Genomic DNA, 19,044 nt, shown 5'->3' with positions numbered 1-19,044 from the left:
TCTGGAACTTTGTAGACCACCAGGCTGGCCTCGAACTCAGAAATCTGCCTGCCCCTGCCTCCCAAGTGCTGGGATTAAAGGTGTGCGCCACCACTGCCCAGCTTTTGTTCAGTTTTTTTTGAAGCCATCCATATATAGAGAAGGACTGTATTATAAGTTTTAATTGTAGAATTAACTGTATAATTTAATTTTAATTTTAAGTGTAGATTTTTGGATCTAGCTGTCTCTTGAGTCCGTTCTCTATGATCTTCAAGGCTGCTGCTTCTTGCTGGTTTTTCATTTGTTTGTTTCTCTGTGTAACAGCCCTGGCTGTCCTGGAACTCTTGTCAGAACAGACTGACCTTGAACTCAAGAGATCTGCCTGCCTCTGCCTTCCAAGTCTTGGGATTAAAGCACACCTGGCTAGGCTTGGTCTTGAACATTTACTGCTTATTGAGGTGATTAAAAAAATGTCTTTGTGGTGCTGGAGAGATGGCTCAGTGGTTAAGAGCACTGACTGCTCTTCCAGAGGTCCCGAGTTCAATTCCCAGCAACCACATGGTGGCTCACGACCATCTGTAATAGGATCTGATGCCCTCTTCTGGTGTGTCTGAAGAGAGCAATGGTGTACTCATACATAAAATAAACCAATCATTAAAAAAATTAAAAAATACTTATAAATCCTTATTTGATTGGTAGGTATTATTATTCTAGTTGGTGGAGTGAATCTGGGAGAATAGAATCTAAAAGTGAAGTCAACTATATCTCATGCAATAGCCAGTTTCATTCAGAACATCAAACAGTTGGTGTTCTGAGGGCATTCTGAGGATTAAGCAAGGTCATTTGAGCAAAGTTCACTTGAGTTCAAGTTGTATACGGCCAGAAAGGCAAGGTCCCCAAAGTCTGGGCTATACACAATCACAAAAACATCATGCTTGGAAACATCATTCTGAATAATAATGGGTAATCCAAAGTAAACCATTCCTATTATAACATCTGGGAGAGGGGTGTGAAAGCGCATTCTAAGAACGAATCCATGTTTTGGAGGAATAGAGGGTTTTTTTTTTTTCCCCCTCACAAGGTCTTGAAAATCTCCTTTGTTCATGGACCATGCTCCAACAGACAGGAAGATGGGACTTTATTCAAACTGATGAATCACCTCAGATTTCCTTTGTCACCTTCCATACAGTGTTCATTCAGTTCACACATCTGACCACACCACTAGCTTTTTCTTAGGGCCTCATGTGAATATGTAAGTAGTTATAAAGTTCTTTACTGGAGTGCTCTTCCAGAGTGCTCTTCCATAGAGTCTTTTGTCACACAGATGCATATGGTCATACTTTCTCCAGAAGCTAGTTAGAGGTACTACTTGTTCCTCCTGGGTAGTTGCTCAGATTTATCTTGAAGAATACTAGTACTCTGGATTCTAACTACATTTACTGTACCTCTATGATAAGGAATAGTTTAATATTTAATACTTCTATTTATGGAATGAAAATACTTGTAAGTTTTTTAATAAGTAGAATAATTTTAAAATAGAGAGTAGTAAAATTTGTAAAATATTTTATCTTTTAGGAGAGGGTTAAATCCACCTCACAGGGTGAAATCTATCTCCATGACAACATTTACACAACAGGAAATTGAATTCCTGCAAAAACATGGAAACGAAGTAAGTATTTTGCAATTTTCAAATATGTTGCAATCATTTTAATGTGATTTAATAAGTTGCTTAAAATGGTGAGTTTCTTTTCTCAATGTTAATTCTTGTATTCCATATTTAGATATTTTAGAAAGTTACTTGATAATGCATTTGGGATTAATGTCTAAGTGATTTACTGTAGTACTGAAAAGTAAAACATGGATAGGTATTTAAAACTTAGCAGTGTTGGCTGTAGAAAGCATATTTGGTGGATGTGTTGTATTTCAAGGGAGGAAGAAGAGCCAGCTCTGTAATATGGTGCTAATAAGCTTGTGAGCATGCTCTGTGATGAGCTTTCACTTGAGGCCATCTCATTGTGTGTATATGATGCTTAATGCTTAGCAGGTGCTTAGCAGAGGGAGCTGGGAAAGGATATGGAGGGGAACTGGTTTCTATGACTTCTCATGGGTTTCCAGGAATCTATGCTGTTTGCTTATTTATTTTTAGATTTAAGTTTTCTTGCTAATAAAAGTGGTCTATTGTTTTAAAAAATGGGTAAAATTAATTAAAACAAATATAGGATTGCTTTTTCTGTTTTCTTTTGTTTTAGGGGGAAGGTTTTGAGACAGGGCTTCACTATATAGCCCTGGCAGTCCCAGAACTACTGTGTAGACCAGGCTGGCCTCGAACTTAGAGATCCACCTGCCTGGGATCAAAGGCATGCACCACTATGACCAGTGGGAATGCTTTTTTAATCTTGGTAAAGTTGAGTAGGTCAGGTCAGCTAAGCTCAGTTGATGGATAGGAAACATTTTTATTTCACAGGAAAACCTACTTTCTAGGAAGGCAGTAGGACTTAACGGTGTACTATTTGCTTGCGTATCTGTAATGACCTTAGAGACAGAAGAGGCTGAATGTTAAGATTTTATTGGTTTTAGTCATCTCTTATTTAATTATTAGAAATTGTTTACAAGTTTATTATCTTTCTTCCCAATGCTTCAGAGTAATTATTTAAAATAATTTGCCCAACCAACCATTGTTGGACATGTGTAATCCCAGTACTCAGAGAGAGAGGCAAGAGGATTAAGGTTATTGTTGGTTACGTAGCAAGTTCTGGGCTAGCCTGGGCTGCATGAAAATCACCAAAAACCAGAATGGAACAGAATTATTTGCCTAGTATGATACCCATATATTTTTGTTTGCCTAGTATGATACTCATATATTTTTGTTTCTAAAATGTTGAGTAAATTCACAATTAAATTTGTGAAATTTTCTAAAATACATATTTAGCAAATAGAGCATACTTTAAAAGTTTCCCAGTTTTGCCAGTGATTATTTTGAATTAGTAGATGACTTGAGTATAATATAGGAAGCTACAAAACTGGGCAACATGGCTCACCATTTAAGAGCATATGCTACTTTTTACTGGGACTTTAGTTCAGTTCCCAGCACCCAAGTCAGGCAACTCATATAACTCCAGCTCCAAGGTAACTGATGCCTTCTTTTGTCTGCCTTGCCCTTCCCCTATCTTTAAAAAATAAAAATAAAAATAAAAAATACCATACTTAAACACATATATTTAGGATTAAAATGGCAGTGTCAAATATCATATACATGAATAGATTTATGTCTGGAGATGAGTGCTTCTTAATTAGGAAGTCAGAAAGTATGTTGGGTTTGGCAGCATTCTTAGATCTTTTCTTCTCTCACTGCTTCACCATCTTCTTACAGTTTCAGTGTGCTGGGGGATGTGTTAGATTGTTGTCACTTTTGGAAAACATTGCTAATTTAATCTAGAAAGCACCATGAATAATAGATAACTTACAGTGAACAGGACTAACCTGCATGTCATGTGCTGTATACAGTAACTCAGACATTCATATACTGGGAAGCATCTGTGTACAACCATGTGGACATACACTTTAATATTGTATTACACACACATATTACAGTTGTGTACGTGTCAACTGCAAAAGGCCATGCTTCCCACCCAGAAGTAGTGGGAAAGATGACCGAGATTCAAGGCAAAAAGACATGAAACATGAAACCATCAATTGAAACCCTCAGTGCATTGGTTTATCACGTGCATCCATCTAGGGAGATTATCACATCATGCAGAACTTTGTCAAGAATTGTTCACTAATTTGAAAAATTATAAAAACTAATGGTTATAGTCATTATTGAAGTGCCTATAGACATCATTGAAATATTGGGCTGTGTTGGTAGTATTGTTATGATAAACAGTGCTGCTATTTATAAATATGCACCAAGGTCATATATTTTAACGAGTATTTCTTTAGTTTCTTTAGCTATGCTTTGTAAACTATTTGACTGTTTGACTGTGTGTTTGGACTAATGGAAGAGAAGCAGATGTAGCAGAGTATACCTCTCACATTATAGGGCATGGGGTGCCAGATGGTTAGGATTTATATGACAGCAAAACACTGTATTTAGTTGTGTTTTTGACCAACAAATTGTTTCACAGAATCTCTCCACCTACTTCATCCTGTAGCTTGGTCAACTTTTTGTCACTATAATAAATTACCTGAGATAACCTATAAAGAGTAAGTATTTACTTTGACTTTGAAATCTATTTTGGTTTTTATTTTTGGGATAGCACCTCTGTAGCTCAGTCTGGCCTAGAGATGACTGTGGTCCATCTGTATCAGCCTCTGAATGCTGAGCTATAGGTACACGCCACCATGCCCAGCCTTAGGTTTGTTCTGCTTTAGAGTTTTGGAGACTTCAGCCTTTGATCACTTGGACTTATGGCAGTAGCAGTCATTGCAGGAGGCCTTGAGTGACACTGCTTGTCTCATTACCAGGGTGGGAAGGAACAGGACTGGACCTGGGATCTCTTAGTTGTCATCAAGGTCTTGTTGTAGTGACTTTAAAAAGCTCCGACAGTTCTCAGAGGTTCTGGCACCTTCCAGTGTGGCGTGGTTGGGACTAAGCTGTTACCACATAGCCCTCTGCATTAGGTGCTGGATCCGTCCGCTTTAATCTGAGAGTGTCTCCTGATGGTTCCTTTGTGTTCCAAGGTTACTTCCAGCTTCTGTCTGATGGCTGCTTTAGAGCCAGATGAGAGTTCTGGGAGCTTGATGTCCAGCCATTGTAGCCAGTCACTGAGCTCCAGGTTCAGTGAGAGATCCAGGGGTCAAAAACTAAGGTGGGGCCTGGCGGTGGTGGCGCACGCCTTTAATCCCAGCACTTGGGAGGCAGAGGCAGGTGGATTTCTGAGTTCGAGGCCAGCCTGGTCTACAGAGTGAGTTCCAGGACAGCCAGGGCTACACAGAGAAACCCTGTCTCAAAAAAAAAAAAAAAAAAAAAAAAACAAAAACCCAAACCCTGAGGTGGGGAGTAATTGAGGAAGACATTACGCGCGCGTGCACACGCGCGTGTACACACACACACACACACACACACACACACACACACACACACGAGAGAAAAAAGGGGGGGGGAGGATTTCCATCATTTCCTTCACTGCCTTTTGTGACATTGCATGTAAATCATGACTTTTTAATTAGAGGAATTTCAATATTGGGTTTTTTGTTCTCAGAGTTAGTAGAAAAAGGACCAATGAATGGTAGACTAGATAATTCCAGAGAAAAAAGAATATAATAATTGTACAGTTTTTTCCAGAAGTAAATTCCCCTCCCTGCTGAAGCTCTGTAGGTATGCAGTCTCTGTAGAGGCAGCACCTTTCACTGTTTGCTGGAGTTTGATGAGCTTTCTGCTAGTTTGAGGGTATAATTGGTTTTGAGAAAAAGTTCTTAAGATAAAATACATTTTTTTTTCTGTGTTATGTGTGTTTGATTCGTCACCTTCCTTCATGTGCATGCGTGCATGTGTGCGTGTGCTTGTTTGTTAGTAAGGATAGACCCCAGGGCGTCTTGCATGCTAGACATTACTAACTGATCTGTGTCCAGCCCCTTCCATTCTTCATTTTTGTTCTTTAATTGTGGTAAGAACACTTACACGAGACAGACTCTGATACATTTTTGAGTGTGTAAAACACTTTTGCTAACCCTAGGCAGGCACAGTGTTCTTCAACATACTGCTTTAAATTAGTGTTTCTGGTCTCCTCCTCAGCCCCGACAGCCACCATTCTATTTTAGGTATCTCATATAAATGGGATTGTATAATTTCTGTCTTTCTTAGGCAAATTATTTTAGCTATTTTTTCTCAAGTGTCATCTTCATCACATATGACAGACATTTTGAAGAATTGTATTTTAGGGAAGTGGCAAGGTTAAGTATATAATTCTCTTTTTTTCCTCGAGACAGGGTTTCTCTGTGTAGCTCTGTCTGTCCTGGAACTTGCCTTGTAGATCAGGCTGGTCTCAAACTGACAGACATGCCTGCCTCTGCCTCCCAAGTGCTGGGACTAAAGGGTTTGTGACCACTGCCTGGCTTGTAAAAAATAGAAGCAGTGTATACGTACTAAGGATGACTAGAGTAGGCTCTTGTTCCCATGTTCTCTTTTTTTATTTTCATTGATGTTTTTGAGACAGTCTCCCTATACAGCCCAGACATAACTCTAATTCCTGTTTAGCCTAGGCTGGCCTCAAGAGCTACATGAGTCTCCTGTTTCAACCTTTTTGTGCAGGGATTGTGAGCATGTATCTTCATGGCTACCTACTTTATCTGTGTTTTTATAACCAGAATCCTATTTGAAAAAACAAGTAGTTAAAGGTCTCACGATGGGACCAGGAAAAACATCAGCAGTTTTCATTTAATTACCAGTGATTTATGAACCTTGTGACTGTAAGCAACCATTTTTCTCTCTTGAGTTTCATTTTCCTGTGTAATATATTATGAATTCTGTGTTATTTATTGCCTGAGGCTTAAATAACAGTATCTTAAAAAATGATATATTATGTTGATGTAAGCTGACACTTTTATGTGGGAAGATACTTTCTGATTGACTTCTAAGTTTAGAAAATAATTATCACAAAGGAACATGTTGTGCCTTGAATAGAATTTAGTATACAGAGAATTTTGTAGAAATGCTTTACTTAAGGCAAGCAGGCATTACTGTAAGAGGTTGTCATTTAAAATTGCCCTGTTTACCCTTGGCAGCACTGTGCAGTAATGGCTGTTGTCTCCAGTGGAAGACTTCCTTCCTTTTATAGCATCATTTCCTATGTACTTCTCAATGCCTTCATCTAAAATAGGCTTCAGTTCTTCTCTTTAAATATTAGTCTTGGAAGCTGGGGGGATAATATCATTGTTAGTCCATGTTTACGCAGATGTTTCCTATGTAGCATGAAATGTAAATATCTTAAGATCTTTGCTGGAACTGATTAATAAACATATTGTAGTCTAAACTAGTCAGACCCTAGGTAAGCAAGTAGGTGTGGCTTTTGGCTGACCTGTAGTAGATATATATTTAGAATTTTGATCATTGAATTTATTCTATCTGAGTTGGGAACTAAATGTTCTAGGTCAGCATACATATTTTAGGTGGAACAAAGGGAAAAAGCATTTTATTCTCCAGATGTTTCACGGAGGTAGAAATATGCTTTTGCTCAAGACTTCTCTACTTGAAGGTGGAACAGAGGAATAACACATTAGACAGGAGGTTCATGCATCATAAAATCTTTGCCTAAAAAACTAACACAGGCTGGGCGGTGGTGGCGTGAAAAACAAAAACAAAACAAAACAAACAAAAAAACCTAACACAGAGTTAGCAACACATCTTATGGTGTGCGTCTGGGGTTTGCTGATCATTTCTCCTTTGGATTGGATTGGCTGGGAGGACTTGTTGGAGGAGCAGCACTACCAGATTCCTTTGAAGCGTTAACCTAGGGGTCAGGGTTTATTGAGTATGATTGCTCAGGATAAGAACTTTGATGCTTCTTCAAGGAAGTCATTATAAGGCAGGGAAGTCTGTCCTTTAAGCTAGATGTGGTCCTATGTCTCCTGTTCTCTCACATGGTTTTGTGGCTGGGTTATAGACCTATGTCTGGTCTGACAGATAAGCTTCTGGCTATTTTCACTCAGCTGTATATGTTCTAATTCTTGATAGTATATTACAAAAAGCAAAATGTTAAGATGGAATATAGGGCTGGAGAGATGGCTCAACTGTTAAGAGCACTGACTGCTCTTCCAGAGGTCCTGAGTTCAATTCCCAGCAACCACATGGTGGCTCATGATCATCTGTAATGGGATCTGATGCCCTCTTCTGGTGTGTCTGAAGACAGCCACAGTGTACTCATAAACAAAAAAAAATGAACAAATCTTTTTTTAAAAAACATTAAGAAAAGATGGAATATAATGGTTTTAAAAATGCATATAAATATAGAACTGTTAATTTCTTTTACATGAGACATGTGGATAATGGTGGTTGGTTTATCATCTGGTGGTCTAGAAGTACTAGCATAGTCATGTGAATGCAGCTTACTGCATGTAGAATTGTTTATATTGTATTTGCTTTGCTATTGTATTACTTGAGCCATGACATGTAGTTGAAATATTTTTCTCATTATAGATTCTCTCTACCTTGTTTGTTGTTATTTGAGACAGGATTTTGCTATTTAGTCCTAGCTATGTAGACTAGGCTGGCCTAACATAGAGGATCCACCTACCTCTGTCTTCCAAGTCTTGGAGTTAAAGCCATGTCTACCACATTCAATTGAAGGGTGGGTATGTTGGTAGTGGGCTGGAGTGTAGCTCAGAGGTAGAAAGCTTACAGCTATATACAGGACCATAAGTTTGATTTCCAAGCACCTCCACGGGATGAGGATGAGGGTTGGCAATAGAACTGGATATGGTAGTATTGTACCATACTGTAATGCCAGGCTGAGACAGGAGGATTGGGAGTTTGAGGTCAGTCTGGGCTATGCATATAGCAAGACTGTGTCTCCCTAAAAGTAAGTAAATAGAAAGAAGAAGTTGGTAATAGACTTTTGTATACATTTATAGTTAACTATTTAAAGCATTTCTAATAACATTACAACATTTATTCTGTAATTAATACTTTTTACTGTTTATTTTTCTTTTGCCCCTATTTTGAAAAAGCAGTAATCAGGTACTTATTCATGACATTTTCATCTTATTTAGCTCTCTATTTTTGTGTTTTATGGAAAATATTATTGAATGTTTTATTATGTCTTACCATCATGAGTCAGTACTCTATCTCTATCTAGGAGACAACAGACCAAAAAGAAATTTTGAGAAATCCTTTGTAGAGATGGATTACTGAGAAAAGATGCTCCAACTCCATCCTCCTGCTCTTCTTATTCTCATCTAGAAGTGAGCAGAATCATGCTACATTGTTTATACTTTCCATCCTTTTTATGGACAGTAGAGGTTATCTCAACAAAGGGGAATATGGATGTTGGTGTTCTTACTCCATCTTGTTTTCCTTGGAGGATTATAAAACAGTAATAAATGACTCCTGCTCTTACCCAATCTCTTTCTCAAACTTATTGAAAGTGTTTCTTATCTTTCCCTTTTAATACAAGTGATTGGCTATGATATGCAGCTGTTCTTCTTTGTGTTTGTTAACTTGCTCTTTTGTGTGTTTGTGGGTTTTGCTGAATGTTTCATTGTGGTGGCTGGTGGGTTCTGTCATTACTCAGTCTGAAGTACTATGCTCTAACTTGAGGTTTCCGTACAGCCAGGCTGTGCTTTGCAGTCATCTCTTGGTTAACTCCCAGTTTTCCACATTAACTGTCCACTTGCCAACAAATTCTTGACCGATCAAAGTATACATTAAAAATACTTTACATTATGTTATTGGTGATCATGATGCCAATTCTATAATTACTTAGCACTAAAGTGAAGAAAAGATAACTCACAGCTTTATGAATTTTTTTGTTGGCTAATGTCTGTTCATTTATTCTTTAATTTTGTTTTTAATTCTTAAGATGAGTTTTGAGTCATCTTGTTCATTAAACATTTATGGCTCAACTTAAAAGCATCATAAGGGTTGAGAAGTACTGCATAAGGCACATACATAGTGAGTCTAACATGGCAGTTTGTAATCTTTTTCTTGTAAAAGTATAAAGCACTTTTTGAGTTCATCAGAGGGTGATTTTTCAAGACCACTTTGATTCTGTCTGCAGCAGGATTAAAGTGGACCTAGTTTCCAGCATTCCTGATAAGACTTTCCCTCCTCAGCCAGTGCTGTCTAATTACCTACTACTGCAGATTTTTCAAATTAAAACAGCACAAAAAAATTATCAGTATACAAATGCTATATTAGTTCACTGTTACAGTAATATAGTTTTTACCTCAGTATCAGGAGTGTTAACTCATTGAACCTGCCTAATATCTATATCAAGTAAGTTCCATTATTATTTGTATTTTACATAAGAAGATATGACATATCATATCTAGCAAGAGTTGGCTGAGCTAGTTCAGGCTCTCAAGTACCACAACCACGTTATGCTATAATTAGCATGATTATCCACTCCCTTTCCCCTGAGAGATCATCAAAACTAATCCCATTACCTGTTGAGCCCTTACAAATGATGGCTTCCAGGAGTCATTTTTATTCCTCATTACTGTTTTTAGCCCACACCCCCAGGTTCTCATGTTAATAGATGCTATTATTTCCTGTGTCTTGTTGTCACACAGTATTGTTCATTTTAGATTTTAGCTCCTCACACTTTTCTTGCTGTTGCTAAACTCCAGCCAGTGTTCACAGGATCATTCACATAGCCCTTGAATCCCCACCTCTTGTCTTCCAGTGGTCTTTCATTCCATTTACATTATCAATCACTATCACCTGTTGGGTTTACAATGTAAATATTTTGTGGCATCATTTCCCCACTGATCCTTTCTTCCCAGTTCTTTTTTTCTTTTTTTTGTTTTTTTTTTTCAAGACAGGGTTTCTCTGTGTAGTCCTGGCTGTCCTGGAACTCACTCTGTAGACCATGCTGGCCTTGAACTCAGAAATCCACCTGCCTCTGCCTCCCAAGTGCTGGGATTAAAGGCATGCGCCACCACTGCCCAGCTTCCCAGTTCTTTCACTGTGAAGCTTAGGTACATTAGCCAGGTACCAGGACCTTCACTTTGCTAAGTGTTGTGTCTTTATCTTTCTCTCAGCCTAGCTTGGAGTTCATGGTCTGCTGTTATAACCACCCCCCTTCACCTTTGTCCTATTTTACTTGGCAGACATCAACTACGTGCAATTTTAGTTGGCCTTTTCTCTTTGTTCTCTACCATTAATAAAATTTATTTTATTAAAACATAACAGACAGAAAACAGACTGCTATTAACAAAGGCTTATAGATGGTAGTCTTAATATGATATTGGGAAGAAAACACAACTCTTCAGGGACCAGATGAGTTGATCTCCAGGAGGTAAAGAGGCTTTTTTTTTTCTTTTGGAGGTGGGGTATGTTGGGAAAGTTCAGACTTTGATATGAGTCTTGCTTAGTGACAAATTTACTGACTAAATTTAAGAACCACTTGGTTTTTAGTTTGTTTAGTAGAAAGAGTAGTACATAGAGGTGTGTGATATCAGTTGTCAGTTGTACAAAGGAATGGAGGTCTTTTTATAAAATTAGTATTTGTATTTGTATATATGCACAGCCTCCCTCCCATGGTATACACCTGGTGGTCAGAGGGCAACTTTTGGGCATCTTCTCTCCTTCCACTGTGGGTTCCAGTGATTGAACTTAAGTTGTCCACAGGTATTTTTATTTGTGAGTTGTGTTGCCTATTTTGCTTTTGGTTTCTTTTTTTTCCAGTCAGCACAATCATTTTGAAGTTTTGTCTCAGGGTTTCTGTGAAGAGATACCATAACCACGGCAACTCTTAAAAAGGAAAACATTTGATTGGGTCTGGTGTACAGTTTCAGAGGTTTAGTTTGTTATTGTCATGGTAGGAATCATGGTGGCATGCAGGCAGGCATGGAGAAGGAGCTAAAAGTTCTACATCTGGATTAGCAAGCAGCAGGGTGGGAACGAGACACTAGGCCTGGCTTGAGCTTCTGAACCTTCAAAGCCCACCTCCAGTGACAGAGTTTCTCCAACAATGCCACATCTCAAATACCTTTCTCTGTGAACCTATGTGTCATTTTCTTTGAGACTACCAAAAAGTTTATGTCTCACTCCATTGCTCTTTTTTACTTGCTGCATAGTATTTTTCTTGGTCTGTGCTGTAATTTGTTTGTCCATCACCTCTTACATACAGTTGGTTGCATTCTTTCCAATTTGGGCTTACCAGTAAAGCTGTGAACAATCCTGTGTGCAGACACGTGCTTTCATACATTTGGTCAGGTAGCTCCAAAATGACCTGATCATGGAGTAGGTGTATTTAGTGTTTAAGAAACCGCCCAACTGTTTTTTTTTTTTTTTTTTTTTAAGGTGTTGTACCATTTACATTCTAGAGTTTCAGTTGCTCCATACTCAGCATCAAAAGATATGGTCAGTAAATTACTCTTACTTTCATAGTAAGACCATGCATAGGTCTGTATCCTGTGTCTCTGTTATTGGGGTTTCAGTGGCATATGGTGTTAAGATACTTAACTTGCAGTGTGTACATCTTTGTTGTAGGGACCGTTTATATACCCTGCCTCCTAATTTATTCTTAACAGTTGTGGTCTTGTTTCTTACATAGTCTAGGCTTAAGGACTTTTAAACTCTTAAACATTTTATGACTGGTTTTTGTCTTTTTAAAAAGTATCTTTCTCCTTTGTAATTCCTTTTTGTGTCTTGTTTGAATTTCATTTCTCTTAATTCTTCAAAAGAGATAAATATCTCAGACACTCAAGGCTAGTATTTGTGTTATGATACTGTATTGACAGACTGTTCACAATTCTGCTGTTTTTGTGTTCTTTTGGCTTGTTTTTAGCTTGTTAAAGGGTTCCTACATTGCTCTTGGCCCAATTTCTGTTTTATTGGTAAAGGAAGGTTCCCACAGCTTATTTGACTGCTTTGACATGATTGACATCAAGCCCAGTGCTCCCAAGTCTCAGTTTACCACTTGTTTGCTTGTAAATTTCTCTATGAGCTTGTTGCTAAGATTTCATTGTCTTGCAGTGTATATTAGTAAGTTCAGTTCCTTGGTTTATGATGATAGTGAATATCCTCATTGCAAGCAGCATTGTAAATGGCTTTCTCAAAGAAACAGAATTTTCTCTTGAAATTTTACTAATTAAGACCTTTTTTTAACCCTTTTTTCTCAATTCTTTTCAAAGGTCTGCAAACAGATTTGGCTAGGATTATTTGATGATAGATCTTCAGCAATTCCAGACTTCAGGGATCCACAAAAAGTGAAAGAGTTTCTACAAGAGAAATATGAAAAGAAAAGATGGTGAGTGAATAATTGGTGTTTAGTTAAAGCGACCAACCAGATCACGACTGTGGGAAGAGTTGATTGACAGATTAAGGCAGGGCGGCCGAACCTAGGAGTTAACTTGATGGTTGGTGGATACAGCCACATCACCCTTGACTTGGTTAGATTTGGTTTCTAGAAACCTTCTGTGTGTGCTTTATCTTCCCACATCTATGTCCAGCAGAAAGCAGCCTTTCATTACGATGTCAGGTCTCATGCCGAGGAAAGTTAGTGAGCTCTCCTCCTAACCCTCCCTCCTGTTGCTGTCCTTAAATGATTTAGTCTGTAATGCTTCTTACCATGCACTCCTTACTTCGTTGGTATTATGTCGTGTCTAGGCGTCGTTAAAGCTCTTGTGTAGTTTGTTTGATTGTGTCCTGCTGAGAGTTGGGTTCTAAATAGCTCTGATTTTTCACCCAAGAAGTTAACTTGCTGGTTGGGTGAGAAGGGAACATTTTTACTCCCTGTACACTACACTAAAGCCAGGGTGTCCCTTCAGCAGAGCATGGGGCTTGTAATGATAGAGCTAGTATTTAGTCACTCAGCCCCTCAGCTTTAGCTTTATGAAAGAAGTAAATATGTACTGATGAATTAACTATGATCTGTTTGGGTTTTATAGCAGTCAATACTGAGCAGCCCGTATTCCTTCTTGGGGGATTAAGACGGTGAGAAAGTTGAGGATAGGGGGAGTAGATAATTGGGAGATAAACTGCCTCTTGTTTCCCTGAGGAAACAGTATTTTGACCCAGGGAGTAATGTAGTCAAAGGCAGTATTGGCTGGAGGGAGTTTACTGTGGATTATGGGGAAGATCCCCTTGAATAGTGAACACATTTGCTCTGAGTTACACATTCTGTGTAGTCTGTGCTCTTGACATCGTCTAAATAGACTACTTCTAAGAAGATTAATTTATCTATGACTCTCTTCATATGCACTAGATGAAAATATACCAGTGAAATTTTGGTTCAAGAAGGAAGAAAATATTTGAAGGTCCTGGGGTGATAGTTAAATATCATACACAAATGATTTTTTTATAACAGAAACCATCCTTTTATCATTTTTGTTCTTAATTTTCTAAATTTCCCAGCCTATAGATAAAATAAAACTGTTCTCCTTAAGTAACCTCAGTATAGCTGTTTGCTTATGCAGCGGGACTACCTTTAACAATTCAGAAAGTGAGTGTGCTGTCAGTAGTTAAGCTGGCTTGCTGCAAAGGGGGTCAGGGATGTGAGACAGGGAATATGAGCGTCACTAGGAGAGTAAAACCCTCAGTTCCTTTTCTGCATTTAGAACAGGAACCCCGAAAGTCTCAAGTAATAGTTTGTCTTACTTTCCTGCCTTTCTTAAGAAGCACAGTATTCCTAAGAAAGAATAGTACAGACATAAGCTTTTTAAAAGTGACAAGGGAGCCAGAGTCTGCATATGTCTGCCTCATCACACTCTGATGTGATTAGAGAGCAGGGGCAGGTTTACACATGGTCTGAGCGGCAGCCATTGGACACAGCCTCCCTAAGCATGTTTGTTGTGGGAGCAAGCATTGTGACAGTGATGGTGTTGTGAGGAGTCTGAGATGGTTCTTTTCACTTAGATACACGTTCTTACTTTAAGTGTGCTGAATCACTATGAATCATTATAGCCATAAACTGTTATCTGTCTCATCCTGTGGTTGGAATTAGCCACACCTAAGAATTCATGTTGTCAGTGCAATGCCAAAGCATTGGAGAACATATATATTTGATTCTCAGATCTCAACATAACTTGTATTCTCCTAGTGGGGGTAGTTGTATTTTTTGTGGTTAGTTAATAGCTAACACATTGGCAGCTAATTCTAATTACACTACAAAGTGAATTTGTTTAAATCCCACAGCAATTTCATAGGCGAAAAACCAGAAGCATGTACATCAAGATTTGCCCAAAGTTTTGTAGTTGTTGAGTGGTAGAGTTGCGGGTTGAACACTGTCTCTGAAATAAGTGTTTTTAGCTACCTTAATGCTTTATTTCTCCCTCCCTACTCGATAACGATGAATGAAGATGAGGGTAAGAATACACCTAAAATTATAGAGAACAAAAGTTGCCAAACAATCCCTTCCCTGAGATGAACACTGCTGATATTTGGGCATTATATTCCTGCAGTCTTTTTTCCTTCCTTCATTCCCTCCCCTGTGTCTTTTTTATGTGACCAATCAGACTTGAAGGACTTGCTGAGTCACATGGGCATCTGTACATGCCAAAGAAAGGTAATGGCTATGCAGAATTATATACATTTTAGCATAATGTATATAAAGTTTTCTATTGACGAATATCTTGTTACCTTTCTTTGTTCCCCAGTTTTTAAACATTAAGATTTTAAACATTAAGGGGTAACATAATTGTGTATCTGTGTATACTTATCTCGTCACTTGCTAAGGTTAAGTTTCTAGGAGTAATACTTCTGAATATAGAGCATACCTATATGTATATTGTCATTAGATAGCAACTGAAAACTCGGTTCATATAGATCAGAGGTGAATGATGCATTAATTTATATTTTATTTGCTTTAAGTTTTTGTATTTTTTATGACCTGTTTCTTTTGTCCATTTTCACGTGGAGTTCTTATTTTTAATGTTTATATATTTTAGGCCATTAATTATAAGTGTTTCCTCACTGTTTCATTTACCTCTAGATATTTATGATCTTAAGAGTTCCTCACTTTTAATTACAGTGTTAACTGTTTGTTGTAATGATTAACTATAGACCTTCTGTCTTCCAGCCGCATATGGTGCATTGTCTCAGGAAAGCCAGGAGTAAATCATTGAAACAAAATTTATGACCAGTAGTACTTACTTTTCTTTAAATAATTTTGGGCAATTAATAGCCTTAAACTCAGTTTTAAGTTCTACCCTTTCCTTAACATTAGTGTTGTAAGAGTGCTGTATAGAATTTAGATTTAATAATATGGATTCCATAGCCATGTGGAGGTGGTACATGCCTTTAATCCCAGCACTTGGGAGGTAGAAGTAGGCAGATCTGAGTTCAAAGCCAGCTTGGTCTACAGAGCAAGTTCCAGGAGAGCCAGGGCTACACAGAGCAACCCTGTATCGAAAACCAAAAGGAAAAAATATGGATTCTTCAGATTTTTTTTAGCAGTCTGTTTTGATTTCCACATTGCAGGTATGTTCCTCCAGAGCAAGCCAAAGTGGTGGCATCGGTTCATGCATCTATTTCAGGGTCTTCTGCCAGCAGTACAAGCAGCACCCCTGAGGTCAAGCCCCTGAAATCTCTGTTGGGAGATTCTGCACCAGCACTGCACTTAAATAAGGGCACACCTAGTCAGGTGAGGGGGTTGGTAATTCCTAAAGACCTCTGGAAGGTTGAGTGCTAAGAACCTTTGTCTGCGTGATTTGTGAAATGCATTAGAAGGTTGTTGATATGTGGTAGGAATATGTGTTTTTATTGGCTTTGGCTTTGCTGTCACGTTGTAAAGATCTTCTGTGATGCCTTAACAGAAAATAATAGGATTTGCAGAATCCCTGATTATGTAGCATGCTTACTATCATTGAAGTGTAATGGTTTTAACAGTGTCCCTCACCAGTGAACACCAAAGCCATTTGTATCCTCAACATTTACTTTGTTTTAGTTGTGATGTAATGACTATGTTTCTGTGTGACACTGTTAGGCTATACTGTACTTGAAGGAATGGCTTTGAAGTTGTAGTGCAGATCAAATCCTACCTTTCTGACAGTGTATTCTAGAGCCTCTGACTAAATTCTTCTCTTTCCACAAGGCTTAAAGTGAAAAAAATGAAGAGAGGAGTAAAGTCAGGATACTGTAACTCTTCCTGTGTATAAATGCATTTTTAGTGCAGTGAATTGGAGATAGCTTTATATAAAACTTAGCAAATCTGACTGGAAACTCTTGATAGTTAATGCATAAGTCTGTATTTTAGAAACACCATGAGTAAGTACTGTGCTTGCAGTCCCCAGTTGTAGGTCGCTCTCAAGGGCAGCAGCAGGAGAAGAAGCAGTTTGACCTTTTGAGTGATCTTGGCTCAGACATCTTTGCTGCTCCAGCTCCTCAGTCAACAGCTACAGCCAATTTTGCTAACTTTGCACATTTTAACAGTCATGCAGGTATGTCTTTTTCTGATAGTTATTACCTAGGATATGTGTAAAACACTAAGAAACATTAATTGTTTGTTATACTTAATTAGCAGTAAGGGTAGTTTGCTGAGGAATTGTGATCATCCATGAACATTGTAGCATATAGACGTAGACCCATGGTACTTTTAGGAGAATATCTTAGGTAGCATATTATGTAGCCCAAGCTGGTTGACCCTGAACTTGCTCTCTACTAAGAATGACCATGAGCTCCTTGTTGTCCAACTAGGCCACCTGAGTGCTGAAATTACTACATGTAATTTCACAGCTAGGGCATATATGCAACCATGGTCCTTTTTTATGTTTGTTTGTGTTTGAGACAGGGTTTCTCTGTGTAGTCCTGGCTGACCTGGGACTCATTCTGTAGACCAGGCTGGCCTCAAACTCAGAACTTTATCCTAAGTTCTGGAATTAAAGGGTGTGCCACCATGACCTGGCCATCCATTAAAATGTACCATGGTACCGATGTATAACACAGAATGTGACTTCTTTCAGGAAAAAACATAGGAGAACAAGAGTTAAATTTTAAAAACATTTTTTTTTTATCCTTTCTGGTGTGTGTGTGTGTGTGTGTGTGTGTGTGTATGTATGTGTGTATATATGTATATGCGTGCACACGTGTGCACTCCATGTTGCATCTGTGGAGGTCAGTAAACAACTTGTAGGATTTAGTACTTTCCCCACCCCCCCTCACGTGGGTCCTGAGGATTAAACTCAGGTTTTCAGGCTTGGTAGCAGGTGCCTACCTGCTGAGCCATGCCAACAGCATGATCTGAGGCAAGACATTAATATGTATGTAGATACTGCCTTTTTATTATGGAAAATGACAAATGACCAAATGCAAATGTGTAATGTAACTTAAGTATTAATCTCATGTGCCTAGTTCTGTTTTCTTTGTCGTTCCACTCATCAGATTTTGAAACAAATTTTAGACACAAATACTTGTGTCTGTATACCTCCCTCCATTGTGGGCTTTGTCTGTTCTTGCATATTTGCACAGTACCCCTTGGGTCAGCATCAGGTGTCTTAATGTATCTCTGTACTTATTTTTAACACAGGGTTTCACTGAATTTGAAGTTGACCAGTTGGCTGGCCTAGCTGGCCAGTGAGCTCCAGGAATCTTGCCTTTGGTCTCATATCTTACTACCCCAAGCACTGGGGATACAGACACTGTTTTGCATTTGTGGAGGAGATCTAAATTCAGGTCCTCGTTCTTACAGACTAGCTACTTTGCTGAGTCAGAGTCTTTGCCCCAGACCCTAGAATTTTCATTGTTAAATATCACAGTAAGTGGTAGAATCATTCTAAATAATGGTAATAGTTTATTGGTCAGTATTTGAATTTTCATTCCAGTTTGGATTTATGTTTCTATATATACTGTATTATGTATAGATATAATATAGATATAAACCCATTCACTTACCCTCATACACAATATGTATATGACTCATTGGAATTCGATTTAAAAAAAAATACATCCTTTGCAACTGAAATATTGATTAGGTTTCTAGAGGTTGTTCCTTCTCTTTTTCGTTGTGATTTGTTAGAGAAAGATTATTTGTTTTAGGAATTCTATAGTATTCTGAACTTGTTAATTGCCCCCTGTTGGAACCTTGGAAAGTTCTCTCTTGTATTGCTTCTAAGTTAGCAGTTGGATCTAGAGATCCATCAGTTGAAGGTTTGCATGTTTCTTGGCAGGAGGGAGACTGCTAGACAAGTCACAGGTGTGTGGGCATATGTTAGGGGAGTGCAGCCAGGGGACTTAGAACTTAGGACTTAAGAGTTTGAAAACTTGAAGATTTATTTTATTTCATGTGTTGCTGTTTTGGCTGCATATATGATTGTATGCCACTTGTGTCTGATGCTAGTGGATGTCTGAAGAGGGTGGTGGGTTCCAGGTTCCCTGAAACTGGAGGGATAGATAGTTATGAATCATCATGTGCGTAATAAAATTGAACCTGTGTCCTCTGCAAGAGTATCAAGTGCTCTTAACCACTG

The 19,044-nt window shown here is 38.4% G+C and overlaps 1 protein-coding gene across 14 annotated transcripts in view; it reads left to right on the top strand.

Annotated features, from left to right (window-relative positions):
* Positions 1-19,044, top strand: part of Agfg1 (ArfGAP with FG repeats 1) — a 58,245-nt gene that overhangs the window by 16,951 nt on the left and 22,250 nt on the right. For all 14 annotated transcript variants that reach the window (XR_013104624.1, XM_034521143.2, XM_034521150.2 and 11 more), the window contains 4 exons: positions 1,555-1,648; positions 12,775-12,890; positions 16,061-16,223; positions 16,866-17,019. Coding sequence is in view for 13 of the 14 variants with exons in the window: in XM_034521143.2 (XP_034377034.1) it covers positions 1,555-1,648; positions 12,775-12,890; positions 16,061-16,223; positions 16,866-17,019 (527 nt within the window). In the remaining variant the exon portion in view is untranslated. The remainder of the gene's footprint in view (positions 1-1,554; positions 1,649-12,774; positions 12,891-16,060; positions 16,224-16,865; positions 17,020-19,044) is intronic.

Source organism: Arvicanthis niloticus, chromosome 17 (genome assembly GCF_011762505.2).
Source record: "Arvicanthis niloticus isolate mArvNil1 chromosome 17, mArvNil1.pat.X, whole genome shotgun sequence".
Lineage (NCBI taxonomy): Eukaryota > Metazoa > Chordata > Mammalia > Rodentia > Muridae > Arvicanthis > Arvicanthis niloticus.
The sequence above is the reverse complement of the archived record's forward strand: the minus strand, read 5'-3'. Positions and strand labels throughout refer to the sequence as shown.